This window comes from Cyprinodon tularosa, unplaced genomic scaffold (genome assembly GCF_016077235.1).
Source record: "Cyprinodon tularosa strain WSP-4 unplaced genomic scaffold, ASM1607723v1 ctg42, whole genome shotgun sequence".
NCBI classification, from domain to species: Eukaryota; Metazoa; Chordata; class Actinopteri; order Cyprinodontiformes; family Cyprinodontidae; genus Cyprinodon; species Cyprinodon tularosa.
The window spans coordinates 1117493-1141493 of NW_024039141.1; the positions used below are offsets into that span (position 1 = coordinate 1117493).

General features: G+C 37.9%; 1 protein-coding gene across 2 annotated transcripts; it reads right to left on the minus strand.

The window, feature by feature from the left end:
* Positions 1–885: 885 nt before the first annotated feature.
* Positions 886–23340, minus strand: ccnjl (cyclin J-like). Of its 2 annotated transcripts, none has more exons than XM_038299112.1 (6): positions 22961–23340; positions 22216–22323; positions 17142–17352; positions 8712–9011; positions 8469–8628; positions 886–4676 (listed from the first exon to the last, which is right to left on the minus strand). In XM_038299112.1, the coding sequence occupies exons 2-6, from the start codon at positions 22291–22293 to the stop codon at positions 4148–4150; spliced, it is 1278 nt and encodes a 425-aa protein (XP_038155040.1). In that variant the 5' UTR covers positions 22294–22323; positions 22961–23340; the 3' UTR covers positions 886–4147. The 2 variants fall into 2 exon arrangements, with proteins under 2 accessions (XP_038155040.1, XP_038155039.1); XM_038299111.1 differs by having other exon boundaries at positions 22216–22326; positions 22961–23338.
* Positions 23341–24001: the final 661 nt, after the last annotated feature.

Sequence of the window (24001 nt, forward strand, 5' to 3'; positions counted from 1 at the left end):
AATAGGTGTTCCCTCTTGGAAGGGGGTACAGCGTTGTGCATGTGCATTTTCTTTTTAAAGTAGAGAGGGCGAGTGTTTTCGACAAGGCAAAAAACACTTTTAGAATTGAATTCTTGATTTCTCCTTTAGTCTTAGTTCTTTCAGAAGAAAACAGAAGACTCAGGTGGAGGCCAAGATCCATTACCTGATACACAGACAAGTTTTTGAGAGTGAAAGGTCAGCTGTCTAATGAGGTAGTCAGAAGCACAGAAACACCACAGGGAACGGTTCTCTCACCATTACTTTTTAACTCTGTGCACCTCAGACTTCCAGTAAAAGACAGATTCCAGTAAAAGACAGAGTCCTTTCATCTCAAAAAATACTTGGATGACTCAGCAGCTGTTAGTGGCAGAGATGCAGTCCAAGATAGAGCACCACAGAAGATCCTTTCTGGCTACAGCTATCAACATCTACAATAACTTGTTAAAATTAACCCAGTTTCTACAAATTTTTATTTCCCTTTGGGGTCAATGAAGCATTTCTGAATTGAATTAAATGAAAAAATGTTTTATAAAACATAAGGTCGAAAAAATTGTTCACCAGACAGAAGAATAAATGAATAAATGCTGTCCAAATCACAAAAGGTTTATCTACTAACAATCACAGATTGTTCTTTATGTTTAGGTACTGTGATTTCCCTTTATTTTTACAGTGTGAGAATAGACTAATGGAAGTAAATTCTTATTTCAATGTTACGGATTTATACACATCTTCACTAGAGAGGCATTATAAACGCTTAGATACTACAGAAATAGCAAGATTTGATTTAACTTCACATTAAAATCCTAATTTTCATGAACATTACAGTCATTTTGATGAAATTATTCAAGAGATAGGAAACACATCTCAAAAATCAACACAAATGTGGGTTTATTTCACTGTGGCACAATAATAAAAATGTTTCATCATTCAGTGTCAGATAAACCAAGACTACAAGTTGTTATAAAGAAATAAAAAAATAAATGTCTGTGGTGTCATTTCATCACTGTTACAAAGAACACACGTTGTCTTGTGAGGTGAGTGACTTGAGCACTTTTCATGGTCAAGACAGGTAACAAAAAACATTTAAACAGTCAAAGCTCAGAGTATTACGTAATATTTATCACTCTTAGCATGTAGCTGCAATATGCAACACGTTAACTGTTCAGAACCCTATAGTGGAGATCAAGTTAAATGACACATTTAATTAGAAACAAAATAAGTTAATAGCGTTGAACCAGTGGTACGCATCAGTCAGTGATGGCTGTGGTCTGCAAAAACCCAAAGACAACTTATTGCACCTTTTGACACCTCAATGACAAGTTGCAAACAAAACTAACTACTAATCTAGTTTACATCAACAGCAGAAATAATAAAATTAAACCATAGTTCAAATATATGGAATGTATAAAATATAACAAAATGGTACACGAAGAAGAAAACAAAGAACAGAGTTGAATTCATTTAAGACAGAAAAAAAATAGCTTTCCAGTAAATTGGAATAAACACCAACTGAAGCAGGTTGTTTCAGCTACTGAATGTTTCAGGAGCTTCAACTTGCAGAAATCCATGTAAAGCTGTGTCTACAACAAACTGTGTATTTACCTTTAAAGCCAAAACATTAAATATTCAGATAGTTTGATTCTTTGTTTTTTTCCCTAACTTTTAGAGCCTCCAAAACAAGCAATCAGCAATCCTCCAAAGTAAACTGAAATAGTTCAATTAGCATCCAGATTTGCTGGATTTTAATTGAAATGTTTACTTTTCCACCCATATTAGTAGAAGACATAATAAATTAAGATATGTAAAGAGTTTCTAGGAAGTTATCAGCAACCATTCCCTTAGTAAGAGAAGGGATTTTGACTTTTTGATCAGAAAACAAAATGCAATGTGGTTCTATCTGCTGCCTTTTCACCCTGAATAAGTGTTTATGGAAACAAACGGGTCTGATTGCTTCACCTTGTGCCAAATAAATGTTACTTTATGTTTTTAATGAATGTTTAACCATTTGTATTATACACACACCTGAATTGATTTATTAGTTTAGTGTTTATCAAGTCACTTCCGCTTCTTATGAAGGAAGAGCTCATGTTGATTTGCTAAATCATAGTGCTGTTACTTAAAAAAAGACACTGGTGAAAAGCTAGCAGCTAGTAAGACGGACGCCGATTTAGCTAATTCAGGTCATTTCAACAACACATATCTTCACAATCTGTGGGGGAAACAATGTTCAGTAGGAAATTCAGGAAGCCTCACTTCAAGAAAAGTCAAATTTAACATTAATTGTCAACAATATGTCAACATTTTACAGTTATTTCAATTTGCCTATGAAGTTGGTACCGTTTCCTCAGGGTTTGTACAGTAACAGAAAAGGCTAGCTGTCATTAGCACAACAGAATCAAAAATTGAACATTCCTGTCTTTTTAAACTTTAAAAGTTGTTTTGAAATTATCTATAACTATCTTTTAATTCATATTTCTACAGGTACCGGTAATTATTATTTAGGTTCAATTTCCAGTATATTATATTTCATGATTCTTTGAGAAAATAATTCACAACTGAAGTCCTAATTTAGACCAAATAGAGCCCTAAAACACGTGAAGTTCCAGCGTGGTGACCGGTGGTCAACCTTTGAGATCAACTCTGGGAAGCTAGGAATGTGTTTACGCTTCAACAGGAAGTGGAAGATGGAGGATTGCAGCTTTACAAATTTGGGAAGCAATTACAGATGACTGCCTGCAGATGTTTAAATGTGAAACCAGACGCTACAAAACTTTTTCCTTTCCCTTTATGCAGCTAACGCATTTAGTGAGTCAGAAACAAGTAATATAATCCAGTGATAAAGGGGTGGGGGGGTAGATGCTACAGTAGCACCCACTTTAAAGCCCAAAAAGGAGAGACGATTAAAAAAAGGCAGCTTCAGCCTTAAAACCTGAGCCTGAACATACAGAAAAAGAAAACTACACTCGTTTATTAAATGTTGGATTTCTACGTTGGTTTTAAAAAGCTAAACTACACCAAACAAAACAAGAGAATAAAAAAAGTCATAAATAAAAGCTATAACAATGTTTCAATGGCATCATATTCAAGTAATCTTGATAAAGTCCCTGATAGTGGTTCATGTAAACATCATAAACACAGACAGAACCAACAGTTCTTAAGAAGGCAGCAGCATTTCATATGTACAATACAACAAACCTCCACATAATCATCATCATCGCCAGGCTGGTCCAGTCACATCAATTTGTGTTAAAGAAATGAAAACTTCGGTATGAGGAAAGCTTGCAGGAGAGCCACATTTAAACCTGCATGTGTGAAGGCTCAACTTTGGGAGAATGAGAGAATGAGAAAGAGTGAAAACAGCAGGGCTTTTCGAGCCAATCCATGTCACCTGCTGTGCACAGAACAACAAGTTCTTGGTCTCCTCTGAGGTCTTATGTTGGTGGGAAGTATGAGAGAAGCCTTTCAGCTCTTTACATCAAATGTTAGCTGATTTATGAGAGAGGAATAAAAATATCTTCAAAGGCATTTACAACCATTTTATGCCTCCATTTACTTCGGGATATCTTTAGTCAAATGTCAGCTTACATAAAAATATAATTAGCCAGATTTCTTATAAAATGTTACATTTTTGGGATTAGAAGAAAAATAAAAACATTGAGCAGCAAGACGCATTCACCACAGATACGTTGTGTTCTGTGCACTTCTAAAATTGGCTCTGCTATCATGCACAACTGAGAGCAGACACTGAATGAGGTGGGTGTTTGATCACACTGCTGCTTTCATCTCATTCACAGTGATGACAGTCTTATAATAACACACATGTATAAAGCCAGTTCAGAATATGGTGGAAAGATTTCTGCAGCACCTCAGGGTTCCACTCGAGGCAGCGGAGCGTTCGTCATGTCAGCGTGATGACTTCCACTGGGTCTGTCTTGCCTTTGGCCCTCTGCTTACGTTTTAGGCGTCTGTGGGAGAGCGGCGGGGAAGCTGGGGTGGCTGGAGGTGTTGCTGTGCTGACGGAGAGGGAGAGGAGGTCTGTAAATGGATATTTCGGGGTGGGAAAGTGGGACGGAAGCATTCTGGGGGACTCCCGTATGGGTTTGTGCTCCCTCTCCGTCTCCTGGCGTCACCTGTCAAAGCAGCCGGCTGTGAACGTGTGATGAGCCCCGAGGTAGCCCCCGCTGTAAGCCATGCTCAGACAGTGCCGTGGCTCTGCAGCGAGGGCCATCTGCACAGATATGGGGCTCTGAAGAGGCAGAGCACGGGCCCCAGGCTGAAGACCAGCGGTTAGGCTTGGGTAGGAGGGGAAAGCTCCCCCAGCAGTGATGGATGGGGGCCCAGCTAGGAGCCCCATCCTGTGGCTCTGAAGGAAGTCCTGAGACATGTTTACCACTGAGCCCAAAGCCTGAGAGTCAGCTAGTGCTTGGAGCTGGGACAGAGATGGGGAATGCTGAGAGAGGTGCGAGAAGCTGTCTGGCTGGAAAAGCAACTGTGGCGTGGAGGAGGTGGAGGAGGAAGACGAAGACGAGGCGGGTCTCTGGATGGCAGATATTGGAGAGAGGTGAGAAGTCGGAGGTTGTGACTGCAGAGAGGAAGGCCGGTGGGGAGGGGTGGATTTGGTTTTATTGGCCTCCTTCACATCGTTGTCATGGGCCCTGTCATTAGCACAAGAAACAGGGAAAAATTTGTCAGTGACGCTGTTTCCATGAAGAAAGTCATTTTGTCATTTTATAGAGCAGTATACTAACAAACACACAGCAGCGTATGATTGTGTATAAGAGGCAAAATGATCAAAGATATTTATTTTCCAAATGGAAAACTGAAAACTGGCATTACATTTAATATAATGCACCAAACAGCCATCAGACCACATCGAATAGGAGAATATTGTGTTTTATATAAAAATATCTGACAAAGCAACATCTAATTCAGCATCTAATAATGCAAAGAGCAGCTTGGGCAGACCTGTTGTAGTACCAAGATATTTTCTATCCACCTAAACTGATGGGCCAGCCAGAAACTGCAGCCAAGAGGCCCACTGTGCAATGCATTTGAAAGAGCAAAAATTTTCAAGGGAGGAGGAAAACTATTGTTGAAAGAAACCAAGAGAAAATCCAGGACTTGTTGTTTCTCCAGGATTAACAGTAAAGAGATGATATGAAGATGAATTGAACTAAAATCATAACAATCTTGGAAAATACTTGACATTATGGCAAATTTCCCCTTCAACAGGACTATGGTCCTAAATATTCAGCCAGAGCTACATAATAAGGGTTTAAATTTAAAGCATTAGAACACGCTGAAATGACCTGAAATCAAAATTGAATCCATGAAAACATCGGTCAACAAACAATCTTAGTCGAGTTATCATGCCATAAAGAAATGAAACTGACAGAAATAAAAACAAAAAAACTAAACAACAATTAAATAAATACAGGGTTACATGGATCTGGTTTAAGCGTACGTCTGTCTTATGGTCAAAAGTCAATGTATCGGCCTTATTTAACCCATTTAGGCCGGGAAAGCATTACCGCATTTCTACCATTCAAGCCGGGGGTGCTGTTGCGTCATTCTACCATTGACGCCGGGAGAGCATATAAGTCAAGCAAGAAGAAAGAAGTTTTTTTCAAGCAAACATGGAGGAGTTTGACAGAGAAGAGTTGTCGGAAGGCAGTGATTTTGAGGAGTGTGTCGGCTTTGATGACGGTATAGATGAAAATGATGACTTTGAACGCGCTGAACCAATCGAACTACCACCGCAATGCACGGAGTGTTTTCAACCGCACACCTGGAGTGAAAGTTGATTTGCCTGCAGACGCCACACCGCTGCAGGCATTTGAGCATATTTTTAATGAAGAACTTTGGATGCATCTAGTTACCGAGACGAATAGGTACAGTGACCAAACAAACCAAACTCCAACAAGAGCAAAGATGGCAAAGTGGTCACCCGTGACTGTGACGGAGATGAAGACATTTATTGGGCTGTGTATGTAAACCTCTCTTCAGGACGCAGTTCCCCCAAAATATGTCCCGGGACAGATTTGTGGCCATCTGGAGGTAGGTTGTATGCAATTTATAACACAGACATATGCATTATTATGCATAATAATACTGTTAATAAGTAATCATCAGATAGTTATTTATGTAATGTTTGTTCTTTATTTTGAAAACGTTTTATATTGCACATTCTCAATGAAGACATGATCACATATGGAAAAAATAAAAGGTTGAATTTTTTTTTTTTTGATTACTGCTTTTCACATTTTTTTTTTGGAAGAATTTCAAAGATAAAATATATTTTGAGTTCTATCTGCTACAGAAGCTGAGATATCAATAATTTAGGCGTTGACACAGTTGCTGAATTTACAGAAAAACTTCAGGTTTTAGGGGTATTTTTTAAAATCGGCCATAGGTTTTTAAGGTGTTTTTTCCAGGCGTTTTAGGCCTAAATGGGTTAAGTATAATTTTTAAAATGTCAGTGTAACCAGGGTTTGTGGTAAAACGTGCTGGACAGAGCACAGGGGAGGGGGTCAGAAGTCAGTCAAAGGGCTGATATGCTCATAAAATTAGTTTAGCAGCCTTAATTCCAGCGTAGCAGGGACAGTTTTAAAAATAGAGGACTACTAAGCTGAAATACGCTGGGGAGAACGCCACACCACTCAGCATTTAATTTTTTTCTTGATTATTTCCCTTATAGAGAACATTACTCCAAACCCCTCTTTTGTCTTTGATTTGTCAATAAAGAGGTTTGCTGGTTTTTTTGGCCATCCCTGAAAGGTCACACTGACAACCTTTACTGCCAGGATATGGGCCCCATTGACAATTTTAAGTACTCTTTTTGCCTGCTTACATGAGAACAAATAAACGTCAGCTGCAGTTAACCCTAAAAATATAAACCATAATGACTAACTTTCAAGTAGCAATAAAGATTTTGATATGTAAAGCAAGAGATTAATTGATTACTGAGCCATAATGTAGAAATGTGGATCTAATAATTAAACAAAATTATGTATTATTTAATTAGGATAAATTTGTTTGCATGCATCATAAGTACAGCTGAAATGTTTACACTTACAAATAGAAATATTGCAGCTTTTTAATGTACTAAATTCATGGCACTTTTGGCTTTTCCATACCTGCTCCAGTCGCAACTAACCCTAATTATATATTGAGCACAAAAATGTGAATGTTAAAACGTCTCTTAAGCAGTTGGGGTTCTACAGCAGGATCTTTTCATTCCGCTAGCATTCAGCCCAGATCCTGTGGGTAAAGCTGTGAACGCCCCTGGTAGTTCACAGCAGTTCACATCAGTCTAGAGCAAATTGGAAACAGTGCAGCCCTTTAACAACACCTATTGAATCACTCCTAATTATAACTTCATCTGGCAAAAATACCCAACAGGTCCATGACAGAAACTGCTGAGTTTCTTAGTCATTACAGCACTAACAAACCCTGATGACAGCCTGCACAGAGAGAGGGCTGTTTGCAGGTGAGAACGGGAAACTTTTTCTACATGAAAGTGATTGAGCCGCTGCTGAGGGAGAAATTCAAGCCCAGGATTTTCCTGTCTCTACCTGCAGCACAGCCTCATTTCTTTTATCCACGTCAATAATAAACTTTAAAGAAGCTGTTGGTGGCCAAACCAATTTGAGGGAATAGGAGGTGAGGGGACTTCCCCAGGCTTTAATGGAAAATAGTAACAATAGCAATTTTATGTAACTTATTATAATATATAATATTTTTGCCCTCATCAACTCATCAGCAGGCGGTATCCTCAAAAATTTATGCATTCTTTATAACTGCCAGCGCCATTATGGTCAGGTGAAGCTGACCTTAGTTTTAATGAAAAGGAGAATCTTTAGAAAATATAGTTTGTCTTAATCGATTATGTCAAGGTATTGGTTATTTTGGCAACCTCAGATCTAACATGAACTAATCTTGAGCAATTTTTCAAAGAAAGTTTATCAGACATTTGTTTCAAATATCAGCTTTACATAAACTCAAATGGATGAGTACTAGTTTAAAACAATTTTGGCAACTTACAATCTTGCTGAACTTAAAATATCTGACTCTCTCCTCCATATAGACAGTCTTTGTTATAGAAAATAGACCAAGAAATAATGCAGCTATGGTCATGGAAAGGCTAACTTTAAAACAATTAACAAGAGAAAATGTAAAACATTATGAAAACAAACTGTATCTGTCTCTATATGCTGTTACATCATCATATGTGGATCTTACTGGTTAATTTATAAGTGTAGCAGCAGTTTGCAGCCACTAAAACAAAATTAACTAAGCTGGTGGAAAAAAAAGGAATCTCAGAACCAAGCCGCATCCGACCGACCTGCGTGACATCAAGGCCCGACCTGGCCTGAAAATCTATATTCTAGTCTTTAAGCCCTACCTACTGATTTTCTTTTACTTGTGTGTGTTTGTGCATCTCTTACAGCAGCATTAGCTCGATGCATGGGGTCAGGTGGTCCCAGGAGTACCCTGTTAGTAGATGAAGAGCAGTTGTCCAGCTAGGGGAAATTTGAAGGCAAACGCGGGATGCTGCAACGCAAGCAGCAGCGACCTGAGAGGGTCTAAAATTCAGGAAGGCGTGATCTACAAAAAGAAAAAAAATCTTATTGTTCAGTCTTTACTAGCTGGAAGTCTCAGTTATTTACATCCTTTCCTCTGAAACTCACCCTGCAGTGAAACCTCCAGGAAGTAGTGAGTGTATTTGTCCATAAAAGCCTTAGTCTTGGACAGGGAGGACAGCGGCCAGCCGTTGTAGAGGTCGCCCTCCTGCACAGCGGCATGGAGGTAGTAGTCGATAAAGTGGGCAGGTGTGGGCAAACACAGGTTCCAGCCGAAGGTCTCCAGCAGCAGGAGCTCCATTTTGATCAGATCCTTCTTGTTAAGAACCAGGTTCAGGCTGCACATGAAGCCGAGAGAGTTCAGCTGCTCTAGTTTAGGGACCCGGTCTTCCTTCTCCTCAAACTTACCTAGAAAAAAAAAAAAAAAAAAGAAAAAGTCAAGATAAACACAAAAGTATGTAATTTAACAACAGGTAGTTCATCTCATTAAATGCCATGGAGGATTACCGGAAAATAAAAAATTATTATAAACCATAAAATAATTTTATTTATATATATGTATATATATATATATATATATATATATATATATATATATATATATATATATATATAAATAAACAAACATACACACATATATACACATATATAGATGTTATGCTTGCATCCCCCCATTAAAAAACATTTTAAATTCACACAGGTAATAATAAATACAAGTTTACTGAATGATAATTTAGTCAAATAAAATATTGTGTTTGAATTTCTATTTAAAAAAATATTCTACAAAAAGTAAAAAAAAAAAAAAAAAAAAACGTCCCTGACAAATGTAAGTACCTTGCTCATTAACAGTGAACAAACATATCTGTCAACAGGTGCAGTTGTCCTACTGAACATTGAACACAGTTTAGGTTAGGACTAGCTTTAGGTATGAAGCCATAATGGTCAGGTTTAGGGTCAGGGTTAGGCTGTAAAACTTGCCAACAAATGAATGGAAGTCAATGGAAAGTCCCCAATGGAATACTGAAACCAGGCGTAAGGGTGGGTGTGTGGATTGTGTTCATGTTTTTTTTAATAACTATATTTTCTTTTTTTCTAAATTCAGTTTTTTTAATTTATTATTACTAATGGCTAACCTAATTTTTTGAAAATTGCATGATATCAACATGGTAAAAGGTGATGTTAATATTCTTACAATGCCAACTAGGCTCTCTTTGAGGTTGAGTTTCTTAGAGAACAGCAGCTATGCCAACTACACTAAGAGTTTATCTGATTTGCATGCAAATATTTCATTTTAAAATATTTTACAGTATTAATAACACACACTGTTAGTGAGAGTACTATATAGCTGCATCAATTTTTGCAGCAATAATCACTATAATAGCATAAAAATTGATGAAGGATTGAAAACAGTGATACTGTTAGATTAAAAATAAGGACCTAAGCTTTCAACTCCTAAAAAACATCCAACAGAGTAAATGACTTAGAGAACCTGGTTATATCCAGGAAGTAGAGCTAAAATTTCATCCAGAAACTCACAGTCAAGAACTATGTAGCTGTGATTAGCTCCCTCTCAATTTTAAGAGCTACTTTTTTTCCATAGCAACAGCCCCGGGGCCTCAGGGGTCCATGTGGCCAATGAAGAGGGTTGTTCCTGCCTTTAATCCAAGGCTCCAAGAGGCCGCCTCTCCAAAAATTAGGAATGAGGGCGAGGAGGGTGTCAGGTTACTCTGATACAGCCACACATTAAAACTAGACACAGCTTCCAGAGAGGACTTTAAATTAGACTTAGGAGCTCCTTAAATATAAAGGCTTAATCAGTGCTGGTATGAGGGAAATATAGAATAAATCAGTAGTACATAAACTTTTCTAAATTTTAAAATTAAAAACAACACTAACTGTTCCAGAAAGCATTTTAAAAAGAGATTTCCAAGTTCTGACCAACACTGTTTAGGTTGCTGCTGATTACAACAGCAGATTTATGCATCTGCCACACTCAATGAAACAAGCTGCTTATGCACCACTGCAGGGACATATCAGAGAGAGACTGTTTAAGACGCCCTCTAAGGATAAAAATGTCACGTTTCAAGCTGAGAACAACAAAAAGCCTCAGTGGAGTTAATCTTCTGATCTAAAACCATGGCAACCAAACATTAAAGATAGGAGTGTTTATTGGCATTACTGAGTTAGAGTCAAAGGAAACACTCTGAGCCGTTGCCTGACATACTGAAGAACCCATTGATCCCTTTATCCCCACGTCTAGAGGAGCATCTTGCTGCCCGGCGTAAGTTTTATCACCAGTGTTGTGACCTATCATTAAACAGGGCAGGAGGCTAGGACGTGTAGAAGGCAGGGAGCTGCAGCCCGAAGAGCAGGGAGGTGGGAGTAATGTGTAATTAGTGTTTCTACTGCAGAACAGGAAGCACAATAAGAAACACAGCCGTTTACAGCCACCATGACTCGTTCCACGTCTCACTGCACACTTGCTACATTCTCTCACCCTTGTATCCTCAAGATCAGTGCTATGCATGCCGCTAGATGTCCACAAAAACAGCCATAAAAAGCCATCCCCCCAGAAACAACCCATAGAGCCAGGGTCTTTGAAGTTGAGACATAATCCAACCAGTTCCCTTCAGTGTTCGCCACAGTTGTGGATGAGCCACCAACAGAATTACTGATGAGAACGCATCTTAAAAAAAGAAGGCGAAAAAGCAAATGATTTCAGCTGGCTGCAAAAGAACGACAGCTGAGTATATAACAACCTCTGCCAGAGAACAGAGGTCACCCGCTGGAGATTCGGTGTAAGGGAAAGTTGCGAAGTTTGCAACATGAGAACAAAAATACCATAACCTGCTTTTAACTTGAATATGTGTTTAATAAACAGGATATCTAAAATCCACAAACCTTCTAATGTCAGTTTTTATTTTCTTGCTATCAGATAAAAAGTCTCGGTACAATTGAAAACAAACCAACCCAAAACCAAACGATTTAGAGAAGACCATGTTTTATGTGAAAGCTGATTGTTGATGTTTTGAAATCTCACACAGGAAACACTTGGGACCTTGTAGGTGTTCTGTGGAAAAAAGTTTAATTTGCAGTTTTACAACCAACTGCTAAAGCAAACATCCAACTCAGAGATTTCTATCAAATCTAAATGATATTATGCTGCTGGAAATAAACACATTAGAGGCATTTTTTTACCAAACCTTTCTACTTTGAAATCATAATTTTTTTTAAGCATTTTAAAGCAGCTTTATCTTGTTGGGGACCCTCGGAAACAGGCTGCGTGTAATCAGGAAAGACCCTCAGAGTAAAAAACAAAACATTAGTAACACTCAGTGCTTAATCTTGCTGTGAGGTGACAGTGCTAACATCCAAACCACCATGAAACCATCTGTAAATGTTACTATTTTAATTTAATAATAACAATAATTGAACTTTATAATAAGAGTTTAACTTTACTGATCTCACACTGGAGATATTCACCATCTGCATTTAAACCTGGGGAACATTCAAACTAAATTTTACAAACAGAGATAAATCTATTGTTTTATTTAAATACAGGCTAAATAGACACAGGTTAGATTTAACCTCAGTAAAGAGTCATGCCTTTTATATTAACCATTACAAGATCTATCAAACTGGACTTTGTGCATGTACTTGATCCTCTGTTGCTCTTTTACACCAAACCTAAACCACAAGAGCTCCTATCAGTTTTGTCTTGGCTGAGCTAGATGGTGCATTCCTCTCTTCTGAGTTCAGCTCACCTGGAAAAAAAAGAAGCAAACTGATCCTATCTCATCTCAGCAAGCAAGAAGAGACAGATGAGTAGTGCAAAGGGAAAAAGCAAGCTTCGTTTTTTATCTCCAGAAGCTGCCCCTCCATACGCAGCCAACACAAGCAATCTATCATTTCTCACAGCAGCTACAGATGATGGGGATGGCGAGTCAACAGACAGAGCTAAGAGGTCAAGGGTTAGCAAGAGGTGAGACCAGGATGCAGAGGCTTGTCCCAGGTGTGCTGTTTGGGAAAAGGGTCAAGGTGGAAATAGGCTGGAACTGATAAGGGTTTGATGGTAAAACTGAGGAACGTATTCTCAGACAGCGGAGATTCTGTGATACAAAATAATCAACTCAAAGTGTTTATATATCAGGATAGTCGGGAAAACCCGGTTCATCAATTGGTGAAAATGTTCTGTCCTTTATTTGGTTTTATTTAATATCACATGAACAAAACTACATGAAAAATCTTTACACTGTTAGAGCAACTCCTTGTTCGTGACTGAACTGATGGAAACAAGCAGACGTTTGAGGTAGGCATGTAGAGGAAGAAGAAAACCACCCTGCTTAGCAAGCTTGTTTACAACCAAAACAAGCCATGACGCAACAGCACATTAATGCCGTCTTGAGGTCTCCAGCTCTACTTTCATGTTCTAAAATACTTGCTTTTTTTTTTTTTACAAAAAAACCCAATAAGAGATGGCCAGCATGTTACTCTGCACACTGGATATTTGCAGCTGGTTCGCTTCCTCTTCTTGGTTTGCATTCCAGCAGCAAGTGAACTGCAGCTGAGTTGATTTGCAAGCTAGCTCTCACTAAACAAAACAAACAATTCAAGAAAACAAACTCTGGTCCGTTTAAATTCAACCAAATAGCTCATGTGCGAAAGTGTCCAGGCTTAAAAAATACATCAAATAAATATTTCCTGAGCGTCTAAGATAAAACTAATGGTAAATATAACATCTTTAAGCTTATTATATATAAAAGAAGATAGTCAGGGAACTATTAAGTCATTTACCTTTTGTTTTTTTATGGGGCATAAAGGTACTAAATGGGAAAAACTTAAACACAGCATCAATTTTTATTTCATTACAAAATTTAGAGATAAGTTGAAACATTAATATAGCTAGAATGTTTAATCTATTTCCTATCATTTATTTACTTTTTTGCAAATGCAGAGGTTGACGTTAACTTCCTAAAGTATTCTTAATTATTCCATCTGTTTGTTTTCTATTTTTTTATTTGAACTGACGGCCATGAAGAGACTTCTTCTCCTGATCCATCCTTTATGTGTCACTGGGAGCAAGAAGTTGGTCACAGCTCCATCACTTAATCTCTGTGTTGCTGCCCCAGGACCCAGGGACTCTGACAATGTAGTCTCAAGCTAACCTCTGACCCAAAAATCTGAATGCTTGGGTGAACATAGAGAATTGCAGAAACCCTGTTCTATGCATATGCGTGTCAAGAGTTTTGGGTGGGATTCAATGAGACGCAAGCACCCGATTCTCATTTGGCAGAGGCATTTAGTTTTCTGCTTTCCTTCAGTGTTTACCTTTAAAACTAGTCTGTATTTCATTCAAGGGTTTCTTAAATGCAAGAGACCTGCATGTGATTGGTTTGACTTTGAGAAAGGAATGAGGAAAGAAGTGATATCCCTGTTATTCTGCATTTCAGGGCACCCTGTTGGGTGGTGAAGTTCTAACATGTTTCACCACCTCTCCCACCCCCTCTGCCTCAATTCACCCTGTTTAACATCAGCAGCCAAACTAGCTTTGAAGTGCTGCTCTGTTCACTTCCTAGCCCCCGGGGAATGTGGGGTTGGTTTTACAGAGAGTTCTGTCCCGGGACAACTCTGTGCCCAACCCTGACAAGGTGAGAGAAGCATGGATGAAATGGTGCAGGCAGCAGAAAACGAAAATGCAACTGGAAGCCTGGCTTTAAAAAGCCATTTGTTTGTTTGTTTGTTTTTCGTGTTGGTATATATATATATATATATATATATATATATATATATATATATATATATATATATATATACCATTAGAAAGAAAATAATTTAGTTGTCATGGTGACCACATCCTCCTGGTTGCTTGTCTTATGGTAAACCCTGCTCCATGCAGACATACACAATAACCTCCACTCCTCAGAGTGTGCTCCCCTTCCCCCCTCTCTGGGAAGGGGCTGGCCGGCCTGCTTGCATTGACTGGCTTTTGTTTGAGGTCTGACTCGGAGAGCATATGGCAGGTGCCCCTCAGCACACAGCTCGTCCCCACCCCCGGGCTCCGACATCCGTGTATGTGCACCCTGTGGTCAACATGGCTGTGCCTCATGTGCTCAGTGGTTTCAGCAGGCTGTTCTTTATTGTTCTTGTTGTTGTTTTTCTAATACAAGCTTTTTACATCAAGCTGATCTATTTTTTTTTTTTACTAAAAAAATAACATTCAGCGATAAATCCAGACAAGAGCATTAATCCAGAATAAGCAGAAAAGAACAAAAACAAGCTTAAATAGAAAATACAATAACATTTTTGTTCTGGCTGACAAACACAGTAATGATGTCATCTATACAGACAAACAGCTGCAGGATGCAAAGCTCTGACTTTGTGGACTTAAACTGGGCAGGAAGACTGATGTGATCACTGCAGGACTTCATGGAATGTAACACAAAGGAAACTTCGTGGTTCTGGGATGATGGATTCTGCCCAGAGTGGCCCTTTTTTTGTTGGGGGGTTAAAAGCGCTCTCAAAGCTAGGCAGTATCTCTAAATAAATGGCCTGCAGTAAATAACAATTGGTCCTAAAAGGTTTTTAAAAAATCCGACTATAATCTCTGTCCTGTAAAAGGAAGAGGAACTCATCTGTTGCTAACACACAAACCCACACACACATTAGTGCCCACAAAAAACACACACACAATAGAGTAACAGGATTAGCCAGTGACTGCTGAGAGGCACAAAGAGGGTACAGATTAATTAAACAAGTGCAGAAGGCAGGAAAGTTAAAAGAAAGACAATAGTGTTTCAGAGGGGAGCAGTGAGACCCAGGCAGGTTGTTCAATAACTAGGCCAGATTCCAAAGCACCTCAAGACAGATGAAAACCTAAGTCAACTGTGAATCAAGGGGTCTTTCAAGCCTTCATCAATCATGACAGAGATTCCCCCGAGTGCTGGAGGAGCAAAGGAGAACAGAGAGCCATAGCAAATGAAAGCTACGATTAGAAGATTCAATACAAAGTCTAATTAATGTGTTAGAGATTCATTAAACAAAACTCCACTCAGGTCTGGACAAAAAAACTCAACTAAAATGACTCTAAAATCTATTTTATAATCTCTAGAAATTATTTTATCATCTCAACATGGTGACTTCTGATTGAAGATAGTCTGTTTCAACTCACATGTTCCCCCTCTCACACACACACATACTCCCAAGTGAACATGCTCTCTTCCAGACTCCCATTCTGACAGCATCATTAGTCTAATTATCCATGATGCCAAGGGCTGCATTAATGCATGAAAAAAGCTCACAGTCTGCTAATCACCAGACAGACATTGAGACAGTAATAACCACCAAGCAACCTGCACTGTGCATCAGCAGGATATGAATGATTAACGCACCTGCTTCAACACAAAGCTAAAAAAAATACCAAGATTTCACAGCAAAAGAGGAAAAATTGAAAGCACAAAAAATAGCTGGAAAAAGATTTATCGAGAAGAGAGAAAAAAGAAAAACATAACTAATTGTAAGCAAACTATGATTTAAAAGAGGAACTTTCTGTTAGAACACCAATATATATTCAGTTCTAAGACCAAAATCTCCTTTAAAGCCTTTTTTTCCTCTTCATCTTCAGCAGGTTTTACTCTCAGCTACAAAGGAAATCATAAAAGATAAAGATGATGAAGATAAAGATCCTACATCAAAACTGCCCTGTTCATCATTTTTAGGAGAAAAATTATGTTTTTTAAAGAACATAAAGCAATTGTAAATGGTGAAAATCTCCCAGTTATGGGATGCTGACAAACTCTACAAGGCATACACACTATAGACACTATAGACAAAAGGTAATACTAGCTTTGCTCAACATGCAAACTGCTACTAATTAAAATGCCCATCCAATCTATAAAGATTTCTGCTTCAATAGTAAAACCCTGCTTTACTAAAATCTGCGCAAAAGACTAATTTCGGGCACATATATCAAATATTATCACCTCTTATCCTAATATAAACAACAAGTCAATTCTTTATAAACAAGAGAAAAGTTTCTCCTCATAATACCTTTCATAGATTCTAAATATATTTAATGCTTTGATACATACATAAACCAAAAAATCTCAGTGGTCCATCTCTAACCGCCCAACCCCCACACAAGAAAAAAAAATACTAATTCAAATGCACATTCTTAAAGTTGTCAAACTTGCTTCAATCACATTGAACTGTTTTTATTTCTAACACATTTAACTGTTAATGTTAAATGAGTGTTAAATGTGTTACTCTCACTTTCTGTGAGAGTGAAGTCTGAGGGTCTCTACTGCGATGCTTAAATTAGCCTTTTTTTCAGGAAATGCTTCACCTTTAGCAGAAACCACAGAAGCTTTAGGCTGAGAGATCCAGCTGAAGCGGCTGTTTACATCCAGATGAAATAACATACCATTTTCAAAATAAAACTAACTATTGTAAGGCAACGAAAGACAAAATTCTCAATATTCCTTCCAACAAAGGAAGCTATTTAAAACTAATAAGTTTTTTTAAAACAGTTCCTGAACTTACTGGCTAGCAGCAAACAGGAGAGGGCGATGATGTAGAGCTGTTTCACAGCAACATCATAATGGTCCATGAACAGGTCGAGCAGATAGACGGCCAGGTGACGTGCAGTGGGACACAGCTGGTATCGGTTGCTTAAGATGGCCAGCAAGTCTGCAAAGTAGCGCCGCATTCCAATCTGAGGAGAGTGGGCCCGGTAGATAGGCAGCTTCAGCTCCTGGGAAGGGGAAAAGAAAGATGAGACATGTTAAAAAAACAACAGGGGGTGATAGGAGCAGGGTGGGCAGGAAGTTGGGATGATATTGGTATGCATGATAATAGTGATCTTTTCACATCTCCCATTGACTGAGTTTAAGTATGCTGAAAACATTCATAAAGAGAGATAGTTTCAACATTAGAAAGAAATGATTCAGCCTTGCTGAATTTGAAACTGCTACAGAAAGCTGAAGCTAATTTGGATCATTGAAGGCAGCTTTGAACAATGGGTTAGGGTTTGTGAGCGTGTAGCCTGGGGAGGGAGGGACTTCCTCTGCCAGAGTTCAGCAGCAGATAGGATTAGGTTTCACCCCTAACACATCTCCTATTCATGTTCAATTAGCTGCATGTGTTTCAAAGTGGAAAGAAGACACTCTTGGGCATTAGCATTAGATCAGCCTAGGGTTTCTTTCTGAATCACCTTCAACTAAGCTAGAAAGAAAAAATTTTTTGCCTGAGACTCCAAAAACCTTTAAAATGGCACATGGGCATTTATAGAGCAGCCAAAAACGCTTAAGCTGGGTTAAGGACAGGTTATACTCCCTGCAGATACGGCCGAGGCGGTGAGGAAGCGGGGGCAAGTTTGTGCGACAACGGAGGGACATGAGGGCGAAAAAGAGCAGGGATCCAGGTGGAAAAAGGCTCCCAGCGTTTTCACGCACCTCGCTCTTCAAGCTGGTCAAACTTCACGAGTTGTTTTCCGCAATTGCGGTCATACAAACAAAACAAGCGGACCTCCTGTCTGCGGTCACCTACAATTTGGGAAAGGTGCAGCAGAGTGTCTGCGGAGGGGGCGCAGACGTCTTTATTCACTGCGACACCTAGGCAGACGGCCTAGTTTCAAAGTATAAATCAGCCTTTACCTTTTACAATGCTGAAAACCTTTTAAATAAGAGTTAACAAACAATAATATAGGTTTGATTAGAGAATGCCATCAGGTAGATCAATGTGTACACAATCAGGAAAGTATATACTTCTATGTGCATTGCCTGACTAAAGCAAAATTTCAAAGAAGTGGCATAATTTCCTATCATTTCTACAGTGAGTTCTGCTGGTTGGAAAGACTCTTGCTCATTAAACAGCTGGTATATTGTTCTATATCAAAAATATCTGCTAGCTGGAGAGTAGCCAAGTTTTAAGATAAGCTCTCAGGAAAACATGTTTACAGTCAATAGCATTTGCAGTGAGGGCAAAACTGCTAACACAGTCAAGTTTCAAACTGTTTTTTTTTTGGGCACACCTACCCCCCCAAAAAAAGAACAGGGCAATGCTCCGACTGACACTTCAATGGAATCCAAAAATAAACAGTGCCCCCCCTCCCTGCATCAATCTATAGCAGCAGCACCACCCCCAGAGCCTCTAACTCCCATATCAACTGATCCTCCCAAAATTCTCCTCCCCTCCCACTGCCTCTGGTCCATCTGTCTGTCTAGAGGTGCAAGGGCAGCAGGAGGAAGGGAGGGGGGATGAAGGAGGGGATGGTTGAAGGGAGGAGGCTGCTGCAGTCTGGAGGGCTTGGGAGGTGGTGGTGGGGTCTGCATGGAGCAGAGAAGTGCCTTTGTGGGGGGAACCGCACCGTAATTAAGGATTCCACAGCTGCCTGCTGATTTGCATGTCTGATAATTTGCCACATGCTACACAGCCCTGCTATCTCCCACATCAGGGCATTATCACTGCAGCAAACGTCATTAGGGCTGGATGAGACGTTGGGGGTGCGGGCGCCATGCAGGAGATCTGAACGCTGTGTGAGGCTCTGATAATGATTCCACCATTTTTTAATACTACACTGTAGTTTTTTTTTTTTATGGGGTGAGGGTTAAGTAAATATCTAACAATTAGGAGAATATCTAACAATCTCTGCTGATCAAGACAGTTTGTTTATGTTCGCCTTTAAATTTTTAAACACTCTGATATGTTGCAGCATTTATATCAAGAGCATCAGCGATTTTATTGACTCTAAGTTAAGCATAAGTTTGGTCATAAGTGAGCTTGTTTTGCAGTAAATTCCTAAAACCTTAAAATGTGACCCAGTTTAAATCTGTCTTAGCCATTTGGTAACTTGGATTTTTCTTTAATAATCTTAGATTCCTCATACTTGTGTGTTCTCTTTAAAGCTAGCCATTTTTTTTTTGGTTTAATACTAACTGGACATAACCTTTAACAAAAGCTTTTTTCTGGCTATACAGAGAACCCTTTAATGTCATCCTATTTTCTTCCCTTTAAACATGATTTGTAATGGCTTCAGAAGGTTCAACAGGTTATAACACATGATAGCTTATCAGATTTCCTGAAATGCATTTCAAGACAAATGCAATCACTGCTAAGGTATATTTTTTTTAAAACAAGAAAACAAAAAAATGCACGAGAGAAAAGGGGAAATTATACAGAATCATCATTTATGAATCATATAGTGCAAAACAGAGTGGTATTCTGTACCTGGAAAAACCCTCTACAGAGCATCCTCACTGCTGACTCAGTTGAACACACCGCGATTTAAACAGGAGGACACAATAAAGTGATTTTCTTATATGAGTCATGCTAAGTGTGTTCTTCCGTGTTCAACAAAGGTATTGTACTACAAGGTACACCATAATAAACTGGGACTGTTGGTTAAGATGCAGTGGGAAACACAGATGTAGGGCGACCAAACCCCAGCATTAGGCTGACAGTAACGCTCTCTGATTATAGTAAATGGAAAGAAAATGTGGGTGTTCTGTCAGTTTCCGCCTCCATGCAGATTTTCTTTCCCTTTTTCTGAGTCAGACAATGTCCAGCGTGAGAAATCTGAATCCAAATGACTGAAAAACATCTGGTTAGAACTCCTAAATGCCACAACCATCACTCTTCTCAAGATGAAAAACAATTTATAGACACCTGATATTCACATCCCATAGGGCCTTTCGCTCCACAGGGGTCATCTGTTGAAAATGCCAGTCAAGTTTTTAAATGTCTCAATTAGGGTGAAACACTGAAAGGCACGATCACGCCGTGGGAATAATTAACACATTTCTAATTACTAAATCTAGTAATAGAGTTATATCTAAATTAAGATTAAAAAGGAAACAGAGCATGAATGTTTTACTTTCCTCTCTCTGATAAGACATTTTATATTTGTTTTTAAAAAGCTACAAATACAGTGTTTGCCAGGGAGAAAAAAAAAGTGTTTTTTACTAAGCATCAACACCAAACAAACAGCTTTACCAACATTAGGGATGATACCCTTAATTGTTTGGTAACAATATTACTGGCTGAGTCATTCTCTGTCAAAACCAGCTTTAAATATGCTACAGTGGCTGCTTTTCAAGACTCAATTAAATGCAAATATTATAAAAAATATTTCATAATACTTTTTTCAGGGACTTATTCTTATATAAAACAATTTTTGATTTACACAAATATGAGTTTTTTAAATAATATAATATTCTGTCTATTTAGGATTTTTAAACACATTTTATGATGACAATCAACCAATCTGATATGTGAACAGACACTTAATTAGCCCACATACAGTGCATTGGAATAAAAGAAAATGTAACCTTCCTTATTAAGATTAAACTACAATGCTACATGTGAAAAATAATGTAGAACAATTCATGCTTCAATACAGAATATTCTCCCTGGCTCTTTAATTGGAGAAAATATAAATGTATGATTATAAAGAGGTCAATTAACTTTATTTAATTCTAATCCCTAAAAAGAGTGAAACAATCATTGAATACTTTTTGTTGCAATTTTCACTACATCCATACAATTTTTTATTAAGCTGTTTACAACTTATGTGTCACAAATTTTCCCGTGTTTAATTGTAAACTTCTTTGTGCAATCGGTCGGCTAAATACTAAAACTGAAAGAGTGTTCTCATTTTCACCTACACACATGATACTGGTGTCACTTTAAAAGAAACTCTTCCTCTTTCAGGTATTTATTTTCCCCAATGAGTTGTTTGAAAATGTTTCTAACATACATACAGTCATTTTTTGTCTAAACTTTTCATTTTAAAATATCAAAACAATAGAAAAAAACAAGTTAACATATTTGGATGAAAAGTTCCTGTAAAACTAGGCTGACTTAGACGTGTAACAAAAAAATAACCTCCTTGTTCCAAACTAAAAGGCAGTAATTATATCTCTGTCACTATCAAGGAGTCTGTGGCTGTCTTTGTTCCGGTTATTAAATTTGCATGTGTACCACTGGCTGTGCTAATCCATTAAAAACTACTTATTTTTTAAATGCATGGTGCAATTCTGAAAATCCCACTTCACTTAATTCCAACATGAGAAAAAACTAACAAAAAAAAAAAAAACAGCATACATGTCAAATGAACAGAGTCACAGGTGAGGTTTTCAGCCTTTATCATCAAATATCAAAATCCTTCATTTTGAACAACTTGCAGAGCTTTTAGCCGTATTTTAGAACTCAACCATGGGATTTACACTAGCAATGGATTTAAACAGATTACCTTTTTGTTTCCGCCAACAATGGGCTACATTACCATTATTATGGTTAAAAATCATCTTCATTTTGCCTAATTAAGAACTGTTACAAGTCAATTAAAATTAACACAATAATTCAAAGCTGATTTTATTTTAATGGTAAAATCTAAATGACTATTAGTCCATCTAATATTAATGATGAGTATTCAGGAATTTTCTTACGCTTTAAAGTAAATCTATCCACATTAATAACAGCAGCAGACTCCAATAAAATAATTTACTTCAATTTCAAACTACACATGTGATCATATTGTCATTTGGAAGTCTTTAAATGCTGTTTACATTCAATTAAAGATAAAAGCAATGTATTAATTAATAGGAGGCTAACTCACCTTGTTGCGTAAGGACTGATGGATGTCTGAAGCCAGCTGTCCTTTCCACCACTGCAGCTCCCTCTCCATCCTTCCCATTCAGGGGAGGCGACCACAATCAAGTTTAACCTGCTGAGATGGATGCATCCCAAACGGGACAAAGATAAGATACCTCAAAGTGCAGGAAACAAGGCAAAAAGTGATTAAAGCTGCGATATTTACAGCTTTAATGCAGCTTTACAGGCAACATCCTTGAGATAAGCACTAGAATTTATGTTTTTTCTGTAAATCTTTTAATTACAGAAAAATATAATGCTAAAACTAAATTAATATATATTTAAAGTATATATATATATTTTTTAAATAAACCAACCAGAACAATGTTGGTGCTAATTAAACAGCAGTACTCTGCTAACACAGGCCATCTTCTCTGCGAGGATATTTAAATGGCTCATTTAAATGTCCGCTCGGCCACGCTGCGGGTCACATTGTTTCTATAAAGCGTTTAACATATCTTCCATTTAAAAGCTATCAATTAAATCAGAAAAATAAATAAAATAAAACACAGAATTTAATTCGTAAATAGAATATTACCACGGCGTGAGACCGAGATGCCGTCCCATCGTGCTCTAATTTTCTTCACAGGTTTAAAACAAAGAAAAACATTCCAGTAACACCAAAAACTGCAGCTTTATTTCAACAATAATGCCGGCTTTCTTTCAAAGTAAAACTTTTCACAGCAGTAGTTAATACATGTGGCTCTCACCGTTCCGTCGGGAATGCCCCCCAGACCCTCTTTGTCTCAGTCCGACATCCTGAATGAGAGAACTCCTCCGCGGCTCAACTTTTAAACAGACCTCTCTCTGACGCCGAAAACACAAAACTTCACGTCCGATGGGGAGCTCATCAGACAGCCACCAATAAGAAAATTCCACCGAAGGCTCTTCGGTTCAACCTGTTTTCCCCAAACAGTTCACACTTTTTTTCCTGCCACAATGTGCGCCGCCGTTTTCTCTCCGGTGGCTCGGCTTTGACAAAGTAGCCTCTTCGGCTGCGCCAGCTGCTGCTGCTGGGCTCGTGCGCCGCACGTTAGGTTCCTCCTACTATAACATGGGATTTGTAGTCTTTTAACCAGGTCTCTATAAAAACTACAACTATCTAATATAGGTTGCTAAAATCCAATATAGGCGGTAGAATACAAATGTAAATATGTAGTAACCTTAGAAAAAATTGAAAAATAAAAAAATAAAAATGTATTTAGATATATAAACATAGCAAATTAATAATAAAATCCTTAAACCATTATTTTAATATTTATTTAATTCATGCTTCCAACTCTACAGGAAGGAGGCTCAAAAAGTGTCGCAATTCAATAGACATATAGAAATGAAAATGTCTACATGTTATAAATCTACAAGCATAAGAATCTGTTTTATTATATGAAATGTATATTTAAATTATATTTTTTACATACTTATTTTATAGTTTTAGATTAAGAGTCAACCACAAAATAATAATTAGGTATTTTAAATTATAAGGATTTTTTTGATTGAATTAATGAAAAATAAATACATATTTAATTAATGATATGTTATAAAAAAAACAACAACTTTTCATTCATTTTAAATAGAACTATTTAATGGTATGTTAAATTGAAGTTGCCATAATTTCCCCAAAGTTGAGGGTTTTGTGTGTAGGGCTAATATTGTCATACAGCAACAGTAAAAATAAAGCAAAAACAAATATTTATGATTATATTTTAATTAATTTATATGTTTATTTATATTTATTATTTACAAAATTGTAA